The sequence below is a fragment of the Cryptotermes secundus genome, unplaced genomic scaffold (genome assembly GCF_002891405.2).
Source record: "Cryptotermes secundus unplaced genomic scaffold, Csec_1.0 scaffold1705, whole genome shotgun sequence".
Taxonomy (NCBI): domain Eukaryota; kingdom Metazoa; phylum Arthropoda; class Insecta; order Blattodea; family Kalotermitidae; genus Cryptotermes; species Cryptotermes secundus.
In genome coordinates this window covers 41,086-61,420 of record NW_019718639.1, presented here as the reverse complement: position 1 = coordinate 61,420, position 20,335 = coordinate 41,086, and the positions used below count along the sequence as shown (strand labels likewise).

At 39.6% G+C, this 20,335-nt stretch overlaps 1 protein-coding gene across 4 annotated transcripts in view; it reads left to right on the top strand.

The window, feature by feature from the left end:
• The window catches only part of LOC111863655 (protein transport protein Sec31A), a 43,571-nt gene that overhangs the window by 11,823 nt on the left and 11,413 nt on the right, over positions 1–20,335 (top strand). For 3 of the 4 annotated variants that reach the window (XM_023850156.1, XM_023850183.2, XM_023850164.2), the window contains exons 8-17: positions 1,201–1,332; positions 2,425–2,724; positions 4,558–4,647; positions 6,268–6,321; positions 9,449–9,563; positions 11,088–11,242; positions 11,816–11,966; positions 13,796–14,106; positions 15,800–15,955; positions 18,252–18,558. In XM_023850156.1, the coding sequence (XP_023705924.1) occupies positions 1,201–1,332; positions 2,425–2,724; positions 4,558–4,647; positions 6,268–6,321; positions 9,449–9,563; positions 11,088–11,242; positions 11,816–11,966; positions 13,796–14,106; positions 15,800–15,955; positions 18,252–18,558 (1,771 nt within the window). The remainder of the gene's footprint in view (positions 1–1,200; positions 1,333–2,424; positions 2,725–4,557; positions 4,648–6,267; positions 6,322–9,448; positions 9,564–11,087; positions 11,243–11,815; positions 11,967–13,795; positions 14,107–15,799; positions 15,956–18,251; positions 18,559–20,335) is intronic. The other variant, XM_023850174.2, reaches the window with a different exon arrangement.

Sequence of the window (20,335 nt, the reverse complement as noted above, 5' to 3'; positions counted from 1 at the left end):
GCTTTTCCCCAGGGGTAAAGGAAGTGGTGCATGAAGCTGACCACTCACCTCCATCTAGTGCTGAAGTCAAGAATAAGTGGATCTATACATCCACTCCCCTATAGACCTTCATGGCATAGTGCTTAATTAGTTAAGCACAAGGAAAACATTACAGTTAACTGTGATATCAAAATTAAAATTTGAGTTTTCCACTTTCTTTTTGAAGGTAGTGGATCCCTGGAAAGATTGTTCTTTCTCACTATTCCATTTTTCACCTATGATGATAAACCATTGTGCCCATTCTAAGGGTACTTTTTGTTCATTTCTTCACATTGATTTGGACAAGGTTCCTGTCTTTACCCTCTCTCTGTGGGTCCCATGACCCTATAACTTATGTGTGTAACCAGGTGTGTTCCTGAACCTGTACATTTCAACCCTCAAGGTGGAAGCACTGTGTTGCTCTGAAACATTAGTATCCACCCACAAATGTACATGGTGTCACAAACAGGTAGACCACAGTCTCGTTGAAATTTAATTTATATGAGATACTGAAAATTCTGAAGATTACTGTCTCTTGGTATGTGACATCATATAGTCACCCTGAAGGTAGAGACAGCAGGTTTCTCAACAATTTTAGCAACTGTCTTCCAGACTAGAATATGTAACATCTTAGTAGACAGTAATCCTCATGGACACTGCAATCAGCTCCTCAGATATCACTGCTGAAAGTATGTGTAATAAGCAGGGTCTGGATTTTGATGACCTGAAAATATTTAAAGAATGACCGAAGAAATCCAGAAAAATGACTAAAATATGACCCAAAAATGTAATATGCACTGCCCGGATTTTGATGACCTGAAAATATTAAAAAAAATGACCGAAAAAAAACAGAAAAATGACCTAAAGGAGAAAAGAAAGAACACTTCGCTTCCATGTTATTCACATTTCAGAAAACATTTGAAGAAAAATTCCGTAAAATGGCCAAAAATGACAAGAAATACCCTTAAAGTCCAAAAAATTACCCCAAAAATGAAAAAATGACCTTAAACCTAAAAAATGTCAAGAAAAGTGACAAAAAATTACCCATAAAATTTACATTTCTGTAACCAGCATCTTATATCCGAGAGCTATACATTTAAGAGCATCGCATAGGATACAATGAAAAAAAGATGACATGTCATCAAAATCCGGGCCCTGGTTATAAGACATATTGTCTTTCAGATTGCAGATTCATTTCCTGGTATGGATGCTTTTGCACAAGCTCCGCCACAACGGCAGCAGCAACAACAGAGCCCTGTGGATCTTCGTAAACCACCAAAGTGGCTCCGGAGACCTGTGGGTGCATCATTTGGCGTAAGTTCCACACCAAAGTCAAGGAAGTTTTCTAGATACATATATAACTCTGTTGTAGCAAAATCCAGGCATTCATCACTCCTGATACTTAAGCCTTTGTACGCAATTCTGAGCCGTTTCCGTCCACCTTCAATCCTTAGTGCCTCTGTCTGTAAGAGCCATGCTAATGTTGACCTGCCCTCTCTTTTTCTGTCCTGCAAATAGATGTTTTCCAGTATGCTTCTGCACCAAAATTCCTTATGTATACCTCATCTTTCCTATTCAGCTGTGTGGTGCTGTGTGTGTCAGAGATGATATGTACGAGTCAGTAAAGTGGTGACCACAGACTGGGAGACTAAATTTCAATCCCAAGCAGAGGCAGAGATTTTTCTCATTGTTACTACTTAGGCTAGACAGCTGTAGNGCTAATGTTGACCTGCCCTCTCTTTTTCTGTCCTGCAAATAGATGTTTTCCAGTATGCTTCTGCACCAAAATTCCTTATGTATGCCTCATCTTTCCTATTCAGCTGTGTGTGCGTGCGTGCGTGTGCGCCCTCGCGTGCGCCTAAGCTTAAGGATATTTTTACCTCTCTAACTTTTATCAGAATATATTAGGTAACTACCGCATGTAGAAGGAATGTTCCTTAACATGTTCTTGGCATGTAACCAGTAGACTAATGAAAATGCACCCAACAGCTTTACTTTGTTTGTCTGCCTGCCTGCATGCATGTAGCAACTTGTGAACCGCCAAATAGATTATACCAAAGTTTAATATGTGGGAATTTTACTAAGAACAGTCTACACATTCCAGCTCTCGGTTAAAATCAGACAGCATCGATGGTCAGTTTATGTGAAAGAATCATTTATTTCAGCTCACATGTTGAGATCAGGTTCTTAACTGTTAATCAGAGTTTAAAAATGTTTTGATGAAAAGCTGTGGAAAAAAAAATGAAACATGTACATATTTTATGCCCAGTACACTTCATCAATTTAAATGTTTTTGAGATAATTAAAGGGGATTTTTAAAATCTGGATGCAGTAACAGAATTAATGTGCTGGAATTGTTACAATGTGCATACATTTCCTTACTTTTTTGTTTGTTTTTGTTTTCAGTTTGGTGGAAAACTGGTGTCATTTGGCAATGAGAGAGTTCAGGCTGGCCAGACTGGCATGTTGCACACGGTGTATGTGAGTCAGGTGGTGACAGAGTCAGAACTGATAGCACGTTCCAACCAATTGGAAACAGTTTTGCAGTATGGTCAGTATACCGACTTCTGCCAAGCTAAGATTGCATCCAGCACAACACCTCATGAACGTGCTGTTTGGAACTTTCTTCGTGCCAACTTTGAGACTAATTCACGTGCTGAACTCCTTAGCTTATTGGGATTTAAACCTGATGAAATAAACAGCAAGGTAATGTAGTGAAATATTTATTTTCATGGGAACTTTATAAAATCCCTGGGGAAAATTATTGGTACTGCAACTGAAGTCATATTTTGTTGAACATCTTTCAATTTTTATAGTCTGAGCCAGATAAATTTGTTGTAATACGTGCGAGAGGAAGTTGAAGTAAGGCAGGGGCAGGGAATTGAAAGAAGCCGAAGAGCAGAAACATAACACAGATAGTATTCAAACATGACAGTGCTGCAACTGTAGTTTATATGAAAATGTGTACTTCATATGAGATCTTTGCTGTCTTAGACTTAAAGTTCTCATGACAGTGACTCTGAAGAATACTGTCTTCTGGTATGTCCAATCATATAGTCTCTTACTAGTTCGCTGATATTTCTGAGGAAAATATGCTGTCTCCATCTTCATGTAGAAGAGTGAGACTACTCTTCCACACTGAAGATGGAGGCAGTGTTACTACACTACACAACATCACATCGCAGAAGGCAGTATTCTTAAGAGATCTTTGCTGTTTGCAAACGGGCGGGGACAGGAAGCATTGGCTTGTAGAAGAGGCTTATTACACCATGTAATCCTTAGAATGTCAGCTGATGGTTCGTAGGAACATGATGCCTCCATCTTCATGGTCAAAGGATAAGCCAAGCAAGAAACCAACTCTGCATGCTGAGTGCATCATGCTGGTTTCTCGCTTGGCTTATTTTTTGACCTTGAAGATTTAGGTGATGTATTCCTTTGAGACGTCAGTTGACTTTCCTTGGACTACATGGCATTATATCCCAGAAGGTAGAACTTTTCATAATCACCGCTGCGAGAACTTCAAATCCTACACAGGAAAGGACATATCCACTGCCGTTGCCACATAGTTGGTCTCTCTCTATTCTCTGCTCTTGTAGAAGTATTGTGTATGGAACCCAAATTCTTCTTAAGTCCCTCTACAGTTGTTAGTAGTGCATTGTGGGCAGTGAATGGCGCATTGGATTTCTTCAAAGGAGCGTTGCCACATCAGTTTGGTGTTAGGAGAAGCAACATTGTAGATAGTTGCAGTGATATGTTAACAGGACCATGGTGGCAAGTAGACTGACTGTGTGTCATCTGTGGTGATGGGGTGGAAGAAATAAAATAGTAGGGATTGTTTAATTTTCTAGTTCTGTGTCACAGCAGATTTTGTTTGTGTAAGTTCCACCACCATCATCATAACACTTATTATGGTGTTGTGTCGGGAATCGTGGACTCAGTGTGACGCGATAACGCACATGTTGTGGGTAAACCCTTTCCTGCGGTGACATAACAGCATAGGAGCTGCTGCTGCTAGGGGCAACAAGCTAGTGAACACTTCCCCGCTGTGACATAACAGTGGATGCTGCTGCTGCTGCTAGGGCAACAGGGAACAGTATAAGAAGCCAGCTGAGGACCAAGCATGGCAGTGTGAGTTGTGCTAAGAAAAGGCAGTGTGTGTGCTGACAGAAGACAGTGGAAGCCGACAGAAGCATGTGGCTAGGCAGCAGAGCAGTTCTACAGCCTCATGAGAGTTGTTAACGTGAAAGTAGCGACTGTGAAATAACTTGTGCAACATTTGTGTTATAGTTACGTTGAATTGTAGTTGTGAAATTGAGTAATAAAGTGACATCTCAAGAATACTCCTCGAGGTCTTGTTCCACAACATGTTGTATGGGGATAAAGACAGGCTCTAATGGACCCAGAATAGTGGGTTATGTTTTTCTAGCCATTAAAGATGCAGGCCCAGCTTCTGAAACGTGTTTGTTTAACAAAAATGAGACAGTTGAAAATGGCGGGTACATATGTCATTTTAGCATCTTGTTTCGTTTTCTTTTTCAGCTTGGTAGGCATATTGGTAAACCAGCTAATGCTCGTCTGGTTGGAGACATCGATAACTTAAGCGATCGTGTTGCAGGACTGGGGCATGACGTAAGTTTATCTTTATGATTGTATTTATTGTGTCCTGTTGTGTCTTTTGTAACGTAGATGAACAGAATACATACAGGAGGTATGTGCATCATTTGTGCATGGAGGGTATATAGAAGGTAAACTTGATATTCTGTCACCTGTTGAGTGCCTGCAACATAAAGACTGAAGATGTGATAATGTGCTGCCTGTCAAGTCTATCTCACATCTCACAAGGGAATGACAGATTAATGGTAGAATAAGGATTAATGCCATCTCGTCAAATGAAGATTCAGGTTGTTTACATTATGCCAGGCCAGTGGTGCACGTTATCAACAGAATTATTTTTCTGCATAAATTTTTCATTTTATGTGTGCAGTAAAGGGAATCCATCTTTTTTTATTAACCCTGTAGCAGTAATTCATATTAATTATCTTAATATTATTGTAAGAAGATATAAATACACTCTGCTTGCTTCTCCTACTATCTGCAATTTCCTGGACCTTGTGCAGATGGAAGCATGTGGAGGATAATAACATATCATAAGTTCTTAGTTTCAAGTCTTTGGTGAAGGTGTGACATGTTGATTAGTATTGTTCTTTTTGACTTTCTTTGATCATAAAAGTTTTTTTAAAATTGTGTTTATCATCACAGTACACAGTAAAAAAAGTAAAGGTATCCCTATAACAGGCTGTGAAGGCCCATAGGGTTGTGAGACGTTGAGGGTCCCACATTGTCTAGACAATTGGCTCAAAGATGGCAGTAAGGTTGTCAGCCTTACACGCCGGCTGTGCTGTACTCCCCAGGAAAATTGTTTAATTAATTCCTGGTACACATTTCTGTTGGAGGCTGAGTTGACCCCAGGGCCATAGTGCGGCTGGAAGGATTAGGTCAATTGAAAAAAATCCAGTGACTTCATTGGGACTTGAGCCCGCAACCTTCCGGCTTGTAGCATAGTGCCTCAACCAACTATGCTATCATGTGCCCCTCACAATACACAGTATAGAGTTTATAAAAACAACAACATTTCAGAAATTTGCCCTATTTATGGCATTATGGAAATAAATACCTGCTCTGATAAGACCCAGGGCAAAGAGTCGTGGGGATCAGGCTTGAGAGTGGCACCATGTAGACATACAATGGTGTAAGCGGTCCTTCACTTGGTGATAAGAAATGGAGCCAGTTCTTGAAACTTAGTAGATTTAAAAAACTTTTATGATGAATGGAGTAATGTTAATCATCATAAATTGTTCCTGAGATTTCATGTTACTTATATAGATGTGATGCTGTAGTAGTTCAATGAAAGTTCTCCAGTATTTTGGAGGAACATATGTCTCCATCTTGAGGGTTAAAGAAGAAGCCAAGCAAGCACATTGTTCCCCCAAAACATCAGTGAACTTCTACCAGACTACATGGGATCAGATCCCACAAGATTTGTGTTCTTTACTGTCACAGTTGTGGGAACCTCAAATCCAACAATGTGTTGTCATATATGTAACTGTTCTGTGGGAAATCCCAGAGTCATGTCCTGTGTGTGGTAGCTTTTCATTGTGACATTTGGGTGCTGCTTGTATGATGTAGAGCACTGGCCTTGTTGAGTGTACTGTAACCTAACCTTTCCTGCTTTATGTTGGGCCATTCTAGAACAACTCTGATGGAGACGCAGATGGATCTGAAAGTACTCAGTCCACCTCTCTGGTAAGCCCTTCTGTTAGTAATTCTTTGAATTTTTCCTTATGTGTGTACTGCTTCATGTTATGTTGAAACTAATGAAGATTACTCTTTTCTGGAATGTGATGCCATGCAGTCTCATAGAGGAACTTGCTTCCTCTGTGTGCAAGGTAGAAGATTAAACCAAGCATGCAGTTCTCCTTATATCTGTTGACTTGTTCATTCATTTCCATCTCTAATGCAACTCACAGTCATTCAGTCTTTCCTTTATTTTAAAATTCCATTAAAATCAAATTCAATTGCAGCATGTTTTTGACTTACAATTCCATCTTCAGGCAACTGTTGACTAATTGAAACTGCCGCACTGCACAAGTTCGTATGTCAATGCTTCCCCTCCTATTGCATGTCGACATTCACACTAAAATGTGCTTGAGAATGAACACTCTGTCTTCGCTCCTCTTATTTTCATTTTTCCCTGTTCTGGTTGTGCCCCCGTATACTTGTATACGTATAGTAAACCGCTTGGAGGCCCGTGGTATAGGTGTAGTATTATTTGACATTAATTGTTTGGTCGGTGCATAATCTTACAATGTATTTGTCTGCTCTCTTGGGAATATAGATTGCAGATTGAATTGCAATCTGTATTCCCAACAGAGCGGACAAATACGTTGTATACAAGTCTTGAATATACCATTATGTCTGCGGGAATATAACAAGATTGCAAAAACTGACTTCATGATATGCAATATCACATGAAGAGTTTTTAACCATAATCTATTCCATAACTTCCGTTTTTAATAAGTTTATAATTCATTGAATTTTTATACCTTGTATTTTATAATGTAACAGTTATCAAGTATCCAGCTTTACTATCACAGTGAAATTGCAGTTCAGTAGTGTGTGAACATATGTAGTAATCATGAGTTTTGCCTGTTGATGGCTTTAAAAGCCAAAACATTTAGCTAAGGTAATTTTAACCTTGACCGTTATTTTGTGTTATGACAGACAAGGATTTGAACAAAAACTCTTCCTGCTTGCTATTCTTGCTTGGGTTTTGTGTCTGCTGCTCTTAAATACATTTCTTTTAATGTTTCCATATGATGCTTCAATTTTTTACATTCTTTCTACTATAGAATTTCTCAAAACAAGACAGTGTAACATCTGGTCACTCAGTTGCTCATGCATACATTTTTTGTTATCTGCTCAATGTATATACAGGCTTCATCCCCTGCGTCACGTAACTGAATCTCACCTTTGTGTAATACTCCTTGAAGTACCTGAGAAAGCACAGTCCCACATCACATATCTTGCATTTCAAATGCCTTTCAATTTCATCATCATCCAAACAACTTTTCATTGCCATTGTATGATGAAATGAAACAACAACTATTCAAATTCGCAGTGAACTCACAGCAAACTGAATGAACTCTGTATCTCATCTGCAATGCTAGCGTTTGGTTGTGACCGTAGGAAGGGCAATGTATTCTCTTGAAGCTGCAATGGCAGGGCTTGGCACTGAAGTAAGGAACAATGAATATTTCCTCTAGTCTTTCTTGAAACGCCATGCTTTAACTTGTCTGTCCTTTAGTCAAAAGACTGGAATATCTGAAGACTTNAGAAAGCACAGTCCCACATCACATATCTTGCATTTCAAATGCCTTTAAATTTCATCATCATCCAAACAACTTTTCCTTGCCATTGTATGATGAAATGAAACAACAACTATTCAAATTTGCAGTGAACTCACAGCAAACTGAATGAACTCTGTATCTCATCTGCGATGCTAGCGTTTCATTGTGACCATAGGAAGGGCAATGTATTCTCTTGAAGCTGCAATGATAGGGCTTGTCGCTGAAATAAGGAACAATGGATATTTCCTCTAGTCTTTCTTGAAACGCCATGCTTTAACTTGTCTGTCCTTTAGTCAAAAGACTGGAATATCTGAAGACTTTAACAAAGATATGAAACTTGCCAGCAGAGAACCAAATGACTTTATTGCTTCAAACAGTTTTACGGCAGCAAAGAATGCGAAAATATTTCAAGTGTTACAAGCAGGAATGATTTTATAATGCAGAACTACTATGTGAAGAAGTGGGAAACTATTTTTACAGTATGCTTCAAGTATACAAGAAAAAAATTAAAAATAGTTTATAACCTTTTTGTCTACACATTTTGAAATCGTACATTATAAAATGTGACACTGTGTTCTTTGCTGATAAAAACAAAGTTAATTCCATTCATTTATCATAAAAATTGTATTAGCTACAGCATTACCAGTTACAGTAAAAGCCTGAGCAAAATTAGGCAACAGTTTCCCACCCAAGTAGTTTCCAATGCCTCTGGTAGATGGGGGGAAATATCAGGTACCGACGGCCGACCTCATTGGCTGAACGGGGCTGATAGCACGCACCAGTACCAGTAGGGTATGGCAACAGTAGAAATTAAAGGGGGACGCACAATGGACCAGTAACTGGTCTAAGTGCATGGGGAGACCCACCCCCTCTAATAATAATAATACAGTGAAAGCTCCCTAACAGGAATGGGCATTTACACGCAGAGCAACAACGGGCATTTAAATAAACTCCTGCCAGCTCAAGCTACCACCATTTCAAAAGTCCGATATTTAAAGGTTAAACCATTCCTGTCAGCGTGTACACTGGTTGCACCATTGATGTTTTCCCCACCACCAATTCTATGGTGCAGTCTGCCTGCCATGATTTTTGTGAGGTTTTTGCTTCCTGTGGTGAAGTCCTAACAGCCAGAGTTCACTGGTCCCTATCCTGAGCCAGATCAATCCAATCAATACTATCCAATCCTATCTCTCTAAGATCCATTTTAATATTGTCCACCCACCTATGCCTTGTGGACCACAGAGACTTTAATTAGGCTTCAACTGCTTCTGCCACATTTTTTCCAATTCATTATTCACCATCATTCTACTATTCATCACTGTGTATTCTGAGCTACTGACATCATTAAGTGAACTACAGATGCATATCTTCAATACGCTGCTTACTGTTCTCAAAGGCAGATCCAGTTCATCTGTGACAGTCAGTGGGTTAATATTAGTTCAGATAGTCACACTGATAATGATTGCTCTCTGTGATGCACTTCACACTAGTGAGATTATGTCATATGGTTTTTGTTTGCACAGGTATCAGATGGAGGTGCAAGCGCAGCATTTGATGCAATTGCTGCTGCTTCGAGCTTCCAGACGAATGGATTGGCTAAGATCCCAGTTGACCCCTTCAAAATATTGACCACAGATGGTAAATACTGTTGGCCTCATGAAAGTATTTACTTTTTATTTTTAAACAGAGAAAATTACATAATGAGTAACTTAAGAATTTATATTCTTCATCTCATATTTTACAGCAATTAAAACGTCAGGGATAAGATTGGTATTATATGGCACATGATACAATAAAGTTATGAAAAGTGTTGTTATATTAACCTCATGGAATGTGGTTGCTTTGGAAAGCTGTGTATGAAAGGAAGGATAATATTAAATGGTTCATGAAGAAATGAATTGTGAAGCTGTGAACTGGATTGAACTCACTGAGGATAGGGTCCACTGAGTGGCATTCATGAACACCAGGTTCTATAAAGACAGAAAATTTCATGATCAGCTTAAAGAAATCTGGGGGAAGGTTATAAATTGAAGGAACTTGAAACTCCGGGGGAAAATACTGTGAATTCAAAGAGATAAATTGGTCACGGAAGATATTATATAATGGAAACATTTTAATTTTTGCTTTGCTCTTGCTATTAATGTAGTTTAATAGTAGTTTATTTAAGGTAGTGTGATGTGTTGAATAGGTAGCTTAGATGGGATGCATACAGAATTTTGGTTTCCTGGAAAGCAACCACTTCAAAGACTAGAATGATGGGATCATAATATTAAAGTGAATTTTAGAGGACTAAGTTATGAATTGTGAAATATTTGAGAACAGGGTTCTGATGAAAATATTTGTACTCATGGGAGAGGAAGTAACATGAGGCCTACGAAAATTGTATAATGCAGAAGTTCATAATTTATACTGCTCACCATGCATCATCATCATCGTCATTGGCAAAACAGCCCTTTTGGGCCATAACCTTCCTTAGAAGATTCTGCCAGATTTGTTTGTTCTGTCATGAATTAGACCATACAGTTTTCACTTCTTTGGATTTTGCAGCAGTAATTGTTTTTACAATGCAAGAGCATCAGCCTTTGCATCCAACCCCCCACCCTGAAAGATCAGATATTATTATGATTATCAAATCAGAAATGATGGGCAGAGCGTGTAGCACACAGGGAAGAGATGAGAAATGCAAACAAAGTGCTGGTAGGAAAATGTGTTGGAAAGAGAATACTTAAAATATCTTAGGCATAGATGGAATGTTAATATGAAAATAAATATTAAAAAAATAGAATTGGAAGTTTGAACTGGATTCATCTGGCTCAGAACAGGGGACAGTGGTGGGCACTTTTGAGCATGGTAATGAACATTTCTGAGTTCCATCAATTCTGTGAATATCTTGACTAGCTGAGAAACTCTTAGCTTCCAGAAAATGACTGCTCCATCGTCTTACTTGTTTTGAAACCCAGGAAGGTTAATCTAAGAATGCACATTCTCAAGCATGCATGTTCTTGTGTGAGTGCTGTCTGAAAACATTACATGAACATGCAGTCAAACATCTTGAAAGCTACGGGTTTAATCCTGTCCGTCTTCATCAAAGCAGTGATATTATGTTTTCAAAAGACTGTGTTCCTAGAATTACCTGGTATGATAGAGGTGAATGCTTTACAGATACAGAGGGACTTATCTGTCAGGCATTGTTACTGGGCAACACGGAAGCTGCTGTTGAGCTCTGTCTTCAGAATGGGCGCATGGCAGATGCCATTATTCTTGCCATGACTGGTGGCAGTGACCTCTTGGCCAAGACCCAGTATCATTACTTTAAGGTAACACAGTTTACATTATCTCATCAAATAGTTTCCCTTTTAATTATATTAGTCTTCTATTACTTAAAGATGAAGTAGAACCTGAGTTAATCAGGATCCTGTCTCTGCTGTAAAATTTCTTTTATCGTGAGAATGTGGAGTTAAATGCATGTGCCGTTATCTCTAATATACAGGAAAGTTGAATGTGGAATTGTCAAATGGGTTGGTATAGCAGTAACCCTGTAGACTCATTGAAGAAAGAAGCTTTGAGTTCAGATTTCATCCATGACACCAGGTATCTTGGCAAGTCTTTTGTGGTTTTCCTCAGTTAGTCCAGGCTAATACCAGTATAGGACCTCACATTAGACCATGACCATCTTTCACATTCATATGAGATCGTCAGTCATCCTACCGTAGGCTAGATAACTGAGAGAATTCTTAAATAACGCACGAAGGAAAGTTGTGTAGGTTGGAGTATGGAAGACAAAATTATAAATGAAGCAAACATAAAAATTTGGAACAAGTAGGTCACATTTAGGTCAGAGATTTACAAATTTAAATTAAAATAAAGTACTTGAATGAATTTCTTTGCAGCAAACAAAGGGTTACCTTTCAACAGTAATATCTGCAGTAGTAAGTGAAGACTGGAGTCAGGTGGTTCAGGCATGTAAAGTTGATAGCTGGAAAGAAGCCCTGGCAGGGGTGCTGACATACACAAAGAATGAGGAGTTTCCTGCCCTGTGCGGTAAGAAAAACGTTTGAAGTCTTTCAAAATGGTTTTTGAGACTTGTATTTATATTTGTTATGGTGACAATGTTTATGATTAATTGGGTAGCCAACACTTGAGATGTGCTAGATTTGGGGTTATGTTATAAAACAGATACAAATAATTACAATTGTATGTTACCAGTTTTATATATTGTTCTTGTATATATTCTGTATTTATACTGAAATCCAAAATTAGTGTGCCTGCTTTTAGTGACAGTCCATACTTAATGAATATGATCTNTTATAAATTAATTTGATACTATTGATTGTATAATTGTATTTACTAATGTACACATGTTTTATCTATTTATTTAAAATAATTATATACAGCAAGTTTTATATCAAGATGGAAAGTTTCTTGGTATAATTTTCTGTAATGCTCATTTAGTGAAAACTTTACTTAGTTTAAGAAAATCCTTTTGTTAAATTTGGATTTTACTGTACTTTGGGTAAGCTTTGATTTCTTTGTTTAAATATCCCCCCTTCAAATTTTTGGCTACTTTGCATCTCTGTCTGCCACCCTCTCCCCCACCCTGTGTAAACAAATGTGTGCGTGGGCATGCTACATTTTAGCAGATGCATGTTGCAGTACATGAATGACCAGTTCCTGGCTGTTGAATTGGCTGTGATGGTCTGCAGAATTCGCCATTTCAGGTGCCAAATTTCAGTCCATTACATTTTCATGTATGGGGTTACATAAAAATATTGTGTTTGATGCAGAGTAGATAGGAGACAGGAACTATTGCAATCTGTATTCCCACCAGAACAGACAAAATACATTGTAAAATGAAGCACCGGCCAAACAGTTAATGTCAAATAATACTACACATATACCATGGGCCCCCAAGCAGTTTACTATACGTGTACAAGTTTTGAATATAACGTACCACTATATGTCCGCTGGAATATAACAACAAGATTGTAACAACTGACGTTGTAGTATGAAATATCACACAAAGAGTTTTTAACCATATTTTATTACATAACTTTCGTTTTATAATAATTTTATAATTCATTGTATATTTTATGCCTTGTATTATTATAGTATAACATAGTTCTCAAGTATCCAGCTCTGCTGTCACATTGAAATGCAGTTCAATAGGGTGTGAATATGGTAACCATGTATTTCGCCTGATGATAGCTTTAAAAGCTAAGGAGATGCTGGCCTTGACTGTTATGTTGTTGTGTTATGACAGATTCCAATAATTGTATATAATAAGCACAACAGGATGCATGCAATGAAAACTGTTTCATTGTATTTTCAGTGCTTCAGGGCTCATGAATTACCCTGGTCTATGCAGCTGAACACATTCTGTGGTCAGACAAGTCAGAATGTATATCCAGACTGATGATGGCCATTTTGAACATTTATTAAACTTAATTTCATTCTCTCCTTTTTCATTTTTTGTTTTTGTTTTATATATCTTTTATTATACAAAAAGCATGTTCAGACCATCTCAAATTTCCATAACCATCAAGAGTCACACCCATGTTCATATGACATTTCTGAGTGAGAATGACCACGGAAATAAGATCCTGAAATATTGACTGAAAGTCACAGAAGACCTCATATATTGTGATGTTGATAAGGAAAGCAACCATAACCTGATTGAAGGCAGGTACTTCTCATTGTATAAAGTAATGAAAATTTGCTAAAAGGCAGATGGTAGCCATGATCTTCTTTTCCACTATAGCAGGGAGTTTACAGTGGCAGACATGATTCAGTATTCAACTGGAAAGGGTTGATATTGTTCATCGTTATTCTGTGGTTATCCACTCATTCAATAATCTTATTTTGTTGAACAGAGCTACTGGGAGCACGGCTGGAAGTTGAGGGCAAAGGGAGCTTATCTCTGAATGCACAGTTGTGCTACATTTGTGCTGGTAACCTGAATAAACTTGTGGAGAGTTGGCTAGCAACAGAGAGAACTGACACTCCAATCAAGGTGCAGCATTTGGTAGAACTGGTGATGTTACTTATCAAGGCAGTGGAGCAGCAGGGACGCACTGTGGAAATTTCGGGCAAGTTGGCAGAAGTGCTGTCACGTTACGCTGCCATGCTCGCTTCTCAGGGCAACCTGACGGCAGCCCTTACATACTTGAGGAACTCTGATGATGTAAGTAGTCCTGTAGCAATCACATTATTGTCAAGACATTATAAATGCTGATACTTACGCATTTTTTTTCTGTGGTGCTACAGCCCAAATTTGGGCCTAGGCCTACCTCCATGAAACTCTCCATTTCACTTCGGTTTACTAGATCTTACACATTCGGTAGGACTCCTTGGGCGAGTGATCAGTGCGTCGCAAGACCTCCACCTGTAGACAAACACAGAAAAACGCACACAAACATCCATGCCCTGAGTGGGATTCGAACCCACGATCCCGGCTTCTGAGTGAGCAAAGACAGTGCATGCCTTAGAACGCTTGGTTACCGTGACCAGCTACTAAGGCATTAATGTTGACCAAATGGGTTGGAATAGCAGTAGTGTATTTGAATCTTGTCTAGGAGGTGCTTACTTCATATCTCCGCTGGTATACCTACTGTTGTGACTGAGGTTTGCCATGGTTTTCGTCAGTCCCTCCAAGCAAATGCTAAGATTGTACCTGGAATAGGTCATTACCATTTCCTTCCAAATCCCTTTCAAGTCATCATTCACCAGTCATTCTTCCATTAAACTCTGTAAAGTCTAGGAAGTAAGTATGCTGTAAATTAAATACAAAAGAAAGAAGCAATACAAAGTAATGGATAAATAATATTGGAGAAACATTGTTGAACTTCATATATACATTTTTCAGCCAATAAAATTAAAAACTTGGTTGTGTTAATGTTCATTCACAGTGAAATCCCTGTTTAAATTTTTTTTGGCGGGGGTGGAGTAGTGAACTTAGGAAAATCTTTCAGGGAATTATTTTACCATTGAGAATACTGATTTGGAATCATTGAAGTTCAGTGTTAAATTTGACATTAAATTGAGGCATGTTAAATGGGGATTTTGCTGTATCTTAATTTCTTTTGTATTAACACCAGTGATCTTTGTTACTCAAAAAACTAACAAGTATAAAAATAGTAACTCCTTTACACTACACTCTTACGAGCCAAATGCCTGGTTGAAGGGGAAGCCATCAACATAAAGACAGAGGATATGATAATGTGCTAACTGGCCAAGGTCATCACATGCTTCAGAGGGTGGTGAGAGTTATCTCCTCTTGGCCTGTCCAACCTTTTATGCAGAGGGTATTAGGGTTTCTTTCCCTTGGAGTAAAGAGACCGAGACCATTCACCTCCATCAGGTGTTAACATTATGCTGCGCTGCCACTCTCCCATCTGTCTTCATGGTGTGGTGCTTAATTAAGAATGGGTAACTCATTTTACCTTGCCCAGTGGATTATTGTAATGTTAATGTGTGATGAAATTTATGTGAGGTCTTGTTAAGATCACATCTCTTAGTAATATCAGTGGTTTCCAAACCTTTGAGAGACCCATTTTGGGCCCTTTATATGCATTGCACAGCAGCATATGCTTGTGGTACTTGTTATGTTACTTCATCTTATCAATAATAATAATAATAATGGCTTTTGTGTAAGCAAAAGTGCCTTCATATTGTGGCCGCAGATGGCCACCACAAATCCCATGCTCACTGTCATAGGTTTGAATCCATGCCTCTGCTGTGAGAGACCAACTGATGATCCGTGAAGTCATCTAACTTATACTCTGCTAAATGTCAGTAAGAGGGGTGGATTTGCTGTATACTTAGGTATTGAAGTGTAACTTAATTCACTAATTGACTTTTCCGTCTCCTTTTTGCAGGAACAGATGGTGCTCTTGCGTGATCGTCTGTATCGAACACTTGGCCTCAGTCCAGCATACCAACAGCAGCAACCACAATCACAGCAGCAGCCGACAGTGTCCCGCACTCCAAGCACATTGCCCGCTGTTACTCGACAGCCCCCATTTCCTGGGCAGGTAAACTGTTCAATTGTATTAGCTGTGAGACTGTTCTTCCATATGCTCTACTTACAAAATAATGCCCATTTGTCATCTGTTTGATTTCCTTGTTTCAGAGAAGTAGAATTGAAGTCTCTTACCAAAGTAGTGTTACTCCTTGGCCTGTTCAATAGCATTATGGTACCTAACAGAGTTTCAAGATGTATATCCATCACACAAAACAATATAGTTGTAATAATTTACTTCATTGAAGAAGTAAATTATTGAAACTGTACTGTTTTGTGTAACTAATATATTGTGACATGCTGAGCTATGGATGATGCCCCTCCCCCACCCCCCGCCAGCCGTGATGCGCCGAGCGAAGCCGAAGCGAGCCGATGTTAGCCGAGTCCTAGCATCCTGGTCGCTAGGCAACGCAAGTCAACAGCGGTGACGTCACCAAGTAGTAACAGCGGTTACTTCCGCTAGCGTTACTAGCAACACAGCGCCAGGCAACAAGGGTGCATATTACGTGGCCGGATTCTGTATTGTCCGATCGAGGCTACATAAGGAGCAGCGAAGGCTATTCACAGTCAGTTCTACTGTAGCAGTCGGCGATTTCAGTTGTACTGAGTCAGTCAGCGAGTCCAGGAGCTACCTCCTAGTTCCGAGTTAGCCAGCAACTAGTCAGTTGTATTGTGGCATTTGGAGTGTACTATTTGTGATACTGCAGATAGCAGTAATCGTAAATCTGTAATTTGGGTGATGGTATGAGCGAATGTGAAATAAAATTCGCTATATCAAATACGGCGTGAAGTTATTTGTCGCGATATACGCCCGATACTCGACAATATGTATACCTTGAAACTTTGTTATATTCAAACAAGCAGGATGAAACTTGTGAAAATAGTTATGGTACTCATTAGGCATTGCAAGTCTCAAATTTTTAAGGTCAAATGAAGAAAAAATGATTCTCAGTTTTTGACTGGAACATCGTTTTTTAACTTTCAGTCTTTGAATATTCTCAGATAATTGTTGTTGCTTTGTTCATTAGCATGAAAGTACCCAAGCCATCAGAATCATAGTGGTTAGAAATGCTGGCATCTATAAAGTTGTTGACAAAATGCACTAAAAAGTAACTGGTGTTATAAATTGTCGTTATTGGAAGAAAGTTTGTCTTGTAGAGAAAATTCTTTTTCTTGTCTTCATTCTTCAGATTTTTCCCAGTTATCGTTTTGGTCTCATTTCGAACTGAAAACATTATTTTCACACCTAGTATTTGTCGCTGTTTGGCCATGCAAACTGTGTTTCCGTACATCTTTCATGGAGCCTGTCCATAGTACTGTTTAACATTTTTGCATGGGAGATATAATTTAGGCATTCATAATAACACTGGCTCAGGGCACGCGGTAGCGTAGTTCGTTCAGGGGCTGTGTTACAAGCCGGAAGGTCGCGGTTCAAGTCCCGATGAGGTCACTGGATTTTTTCAATTGACCTAACCCTTCCAGCTGCACTGCGGCCCTAGGGTCGATTGAGCCTCTCACAGAAATGAGTACCAGGAATTTATTAAATAATTTTCCTGGGTAGTGAAGCGCGGCCGGTGTGTAAGGCTGACAACTTTACCACCATCTTTGATCCGATTGTCTAGATAATGTGGGACCCTCAACGTCTCACAACCCTATGGGCCTTCATGGCCTGTTACAAGGATAGCTTTACTTCTTTTTACTTTTTAATAACACTGGCTCTGAAACTAGGTCATAACTCTTATTTCCTCATTATGAGAATCTTCAGAATAAGAAAAGATTAATTCAAAATATGTTCAGTATTTGCATTCAGTAAACATTAACTAGTTGACACTGAGTTTACTAAGAGCTGATTGAAAATCTACCAGTTTCTAGTACTGTTTATTCAATAAAAAATCAATAAACCCAGTCAGTACTGACACCATGCCGTACACTGGACCTTCATCTCGAAGGATGAGCAAGCAGAATTTGTCTGCTTCAAATACTGTTTCATGATATGGTAGCACAGAGCAGGAGTAGTTGTTTATATGTAATGCACAGCACACTCCCAACAACAGATGGCAGTAGTGTAGTGTGCAGTGCACACAATTCCATGTTGATGGTGTAAAATTAAGAAGTGCCAAGATACAGGTAAAGTATCACACATTTTGAGATTGAGAAAGTAAAATTTCTCTTGCAGCTCTTGAGTAGTTTTGTGTGTATACAGCTATATTGGGATGGGTTAATATGGTTACCGAGAAATTGAATGTAGCTTTCTTACATGAGTTTTTGCCAGATCTTCATGTTGTATGTTTTTTTTTACTTGGTTGCAGGCGCAGTCAGCTCCAGCACCATACAGACAAGGTTTCAGTGGTCCTGCAGTTCCAACTTCTTCACTGTTCCCCACTCAGCAATCACAGACAGCAGCCAAACCATTCATTAGTCAAACTGTACCAAATTTATACCCTGCAAATTCTGCCACCAAACCTAGTGTCCAACAGCCATTTGTCCCCACAGCAGTGCCACCCAAGCCCTTCTCTCCGGCCCCAGTACTATCGGGAGTCTTGCAGCCTCATGGTGGATTTATGAACCCTGGCCAACCCAGCTTATCTCCTGCACCAAGTGTGTCTGCCTCACCAGGCAAGTTCTTGCTTATTTTCATCTACATATGTAGGGTAAGGTATACAGGGTGATTCAGAAAGATGGACACAATTTCAATTGGCTATATTTCCTGAATTATATGTTGCATTTGAATTCTGTAAATTACACTTGATTATACATACATGGAAGTTTATAGATGTTCAATGTGCCCCCCCTCCTCTGGCTGCACGGATAACATCTAGACGGTAGCTGAATTCATCCTACACTTGATGACAAATATCTTGCGTCACTGAGTTCACTGCAGCTGTGATACAGTTTCTTAGGTCATTCAAATTTGTGGGAAGAGGTGTGTCACGCCACACAGTTGTTTGCGATAGTCCAAGTTCTCTACTAGCACTACGGGTTGACTTCATTGGGCTGCGCTCAGTGTTCACTCGAATGCACTCCACGTTCTCCTCCGATACACGCGATCGGCCCAGGATTTTACCCTTACACAGAGAGCCAGTTTAATCAAATTGTTTATTCCAATGAAAAATGCTCTTCCTCGTTGGACGTTGGATGTTAAACTTATGACGAAATGCATGCTGCACCGCAGTCGCAGACTCAATTTTACTGAACTCACGAATGCAAAAAATCTTGTGTTGCACAGTAGCAATCTCGCTTACAACTGACGCAGTGATGGAGGGCACTAGCGGTAGTACTAGAAACTTTGTAACATCCTCTTTCAAATGTACTTTACAGAATTCAAATGCAACATACAGTTCAGGAAATATAGTCAATTGAAATTGTGTCCATCATTCTGAATCACTCTGTAATTGTCCCTGTGCCTGATTACTTAAGTGCAACGCAATGAAANGGGAGTCTCGCAGCCTCATGGTGGATTTATGAACCCTGGCCAACCCGGCTTACCTCCTGCACCAAGTGTGTCTGCCTCACCAGGCAAGTTCTTGCTTCTTTTCATCTACATATGTAGGGTAAGGTATATGTCCCTGTGCCTGATTACTTAAGTGCCACACAATGAAGCTGAACACACTGGTCAATAAATAAGGCTTTAGAATTGTGTTCAGGAGTTCCTAGCATCAGATCTCAGCCCGGACACTAGCTTGTCGTTTTCCCTCGGTCCCCCTAAATGAATACAATGATAGGCCACATCTCGTTCCATCCGAATCATTTCCAGCTTATCATTCATCACTCGTCCCCCCAATTTGATGCAATATAGTCTTTATACTGAAAGCGTTAAGTAACTCACCAAGTGAAGGTGTAGCTGCACTGTTGTTAACTTTGGCAGTGGATGGACAGGAATGGTCAGCTGTGTGCCTTGGCTGCTTTACCCCGACATAAGGAGTTACCCGGTTATGGAGCCCATAGCCCAGTCACTCAACCAGTTATGGTATTCACCTGTTAATGTACATATTGTGACATGTTGAGCTATGGATCACCCCTACCTCCCCAGCGGTACGTGGTGGTAACGTAACGCTCGCTTATCTACGGTAATAGGCGAGTTCCCGCCCCGCCACTCCCCTCCGCGGTGACGTAACGCGCAATGCTATGTACCCGTAATCAACTTCCTACTGTGACGTGGCACTCATTACGCAACAGGCAAGCACTGCAGCTATATAAGTGAGCTGCACAGCAGCTACCAGAGAGTTCTACTGTAGCAGTCGGCGACTTCAGTTGTACTGTGACAGCCACCGAGTTATCAAGTAACATTCGCCGAGTCAGTTATAATGTGGACATCGCTGAGTTAAGTAGTCGACGAGCGAGTGTGTTATCAACAGTTCTCCAGTCAGCCGACTATAGTTGGAGTATAGCAGCC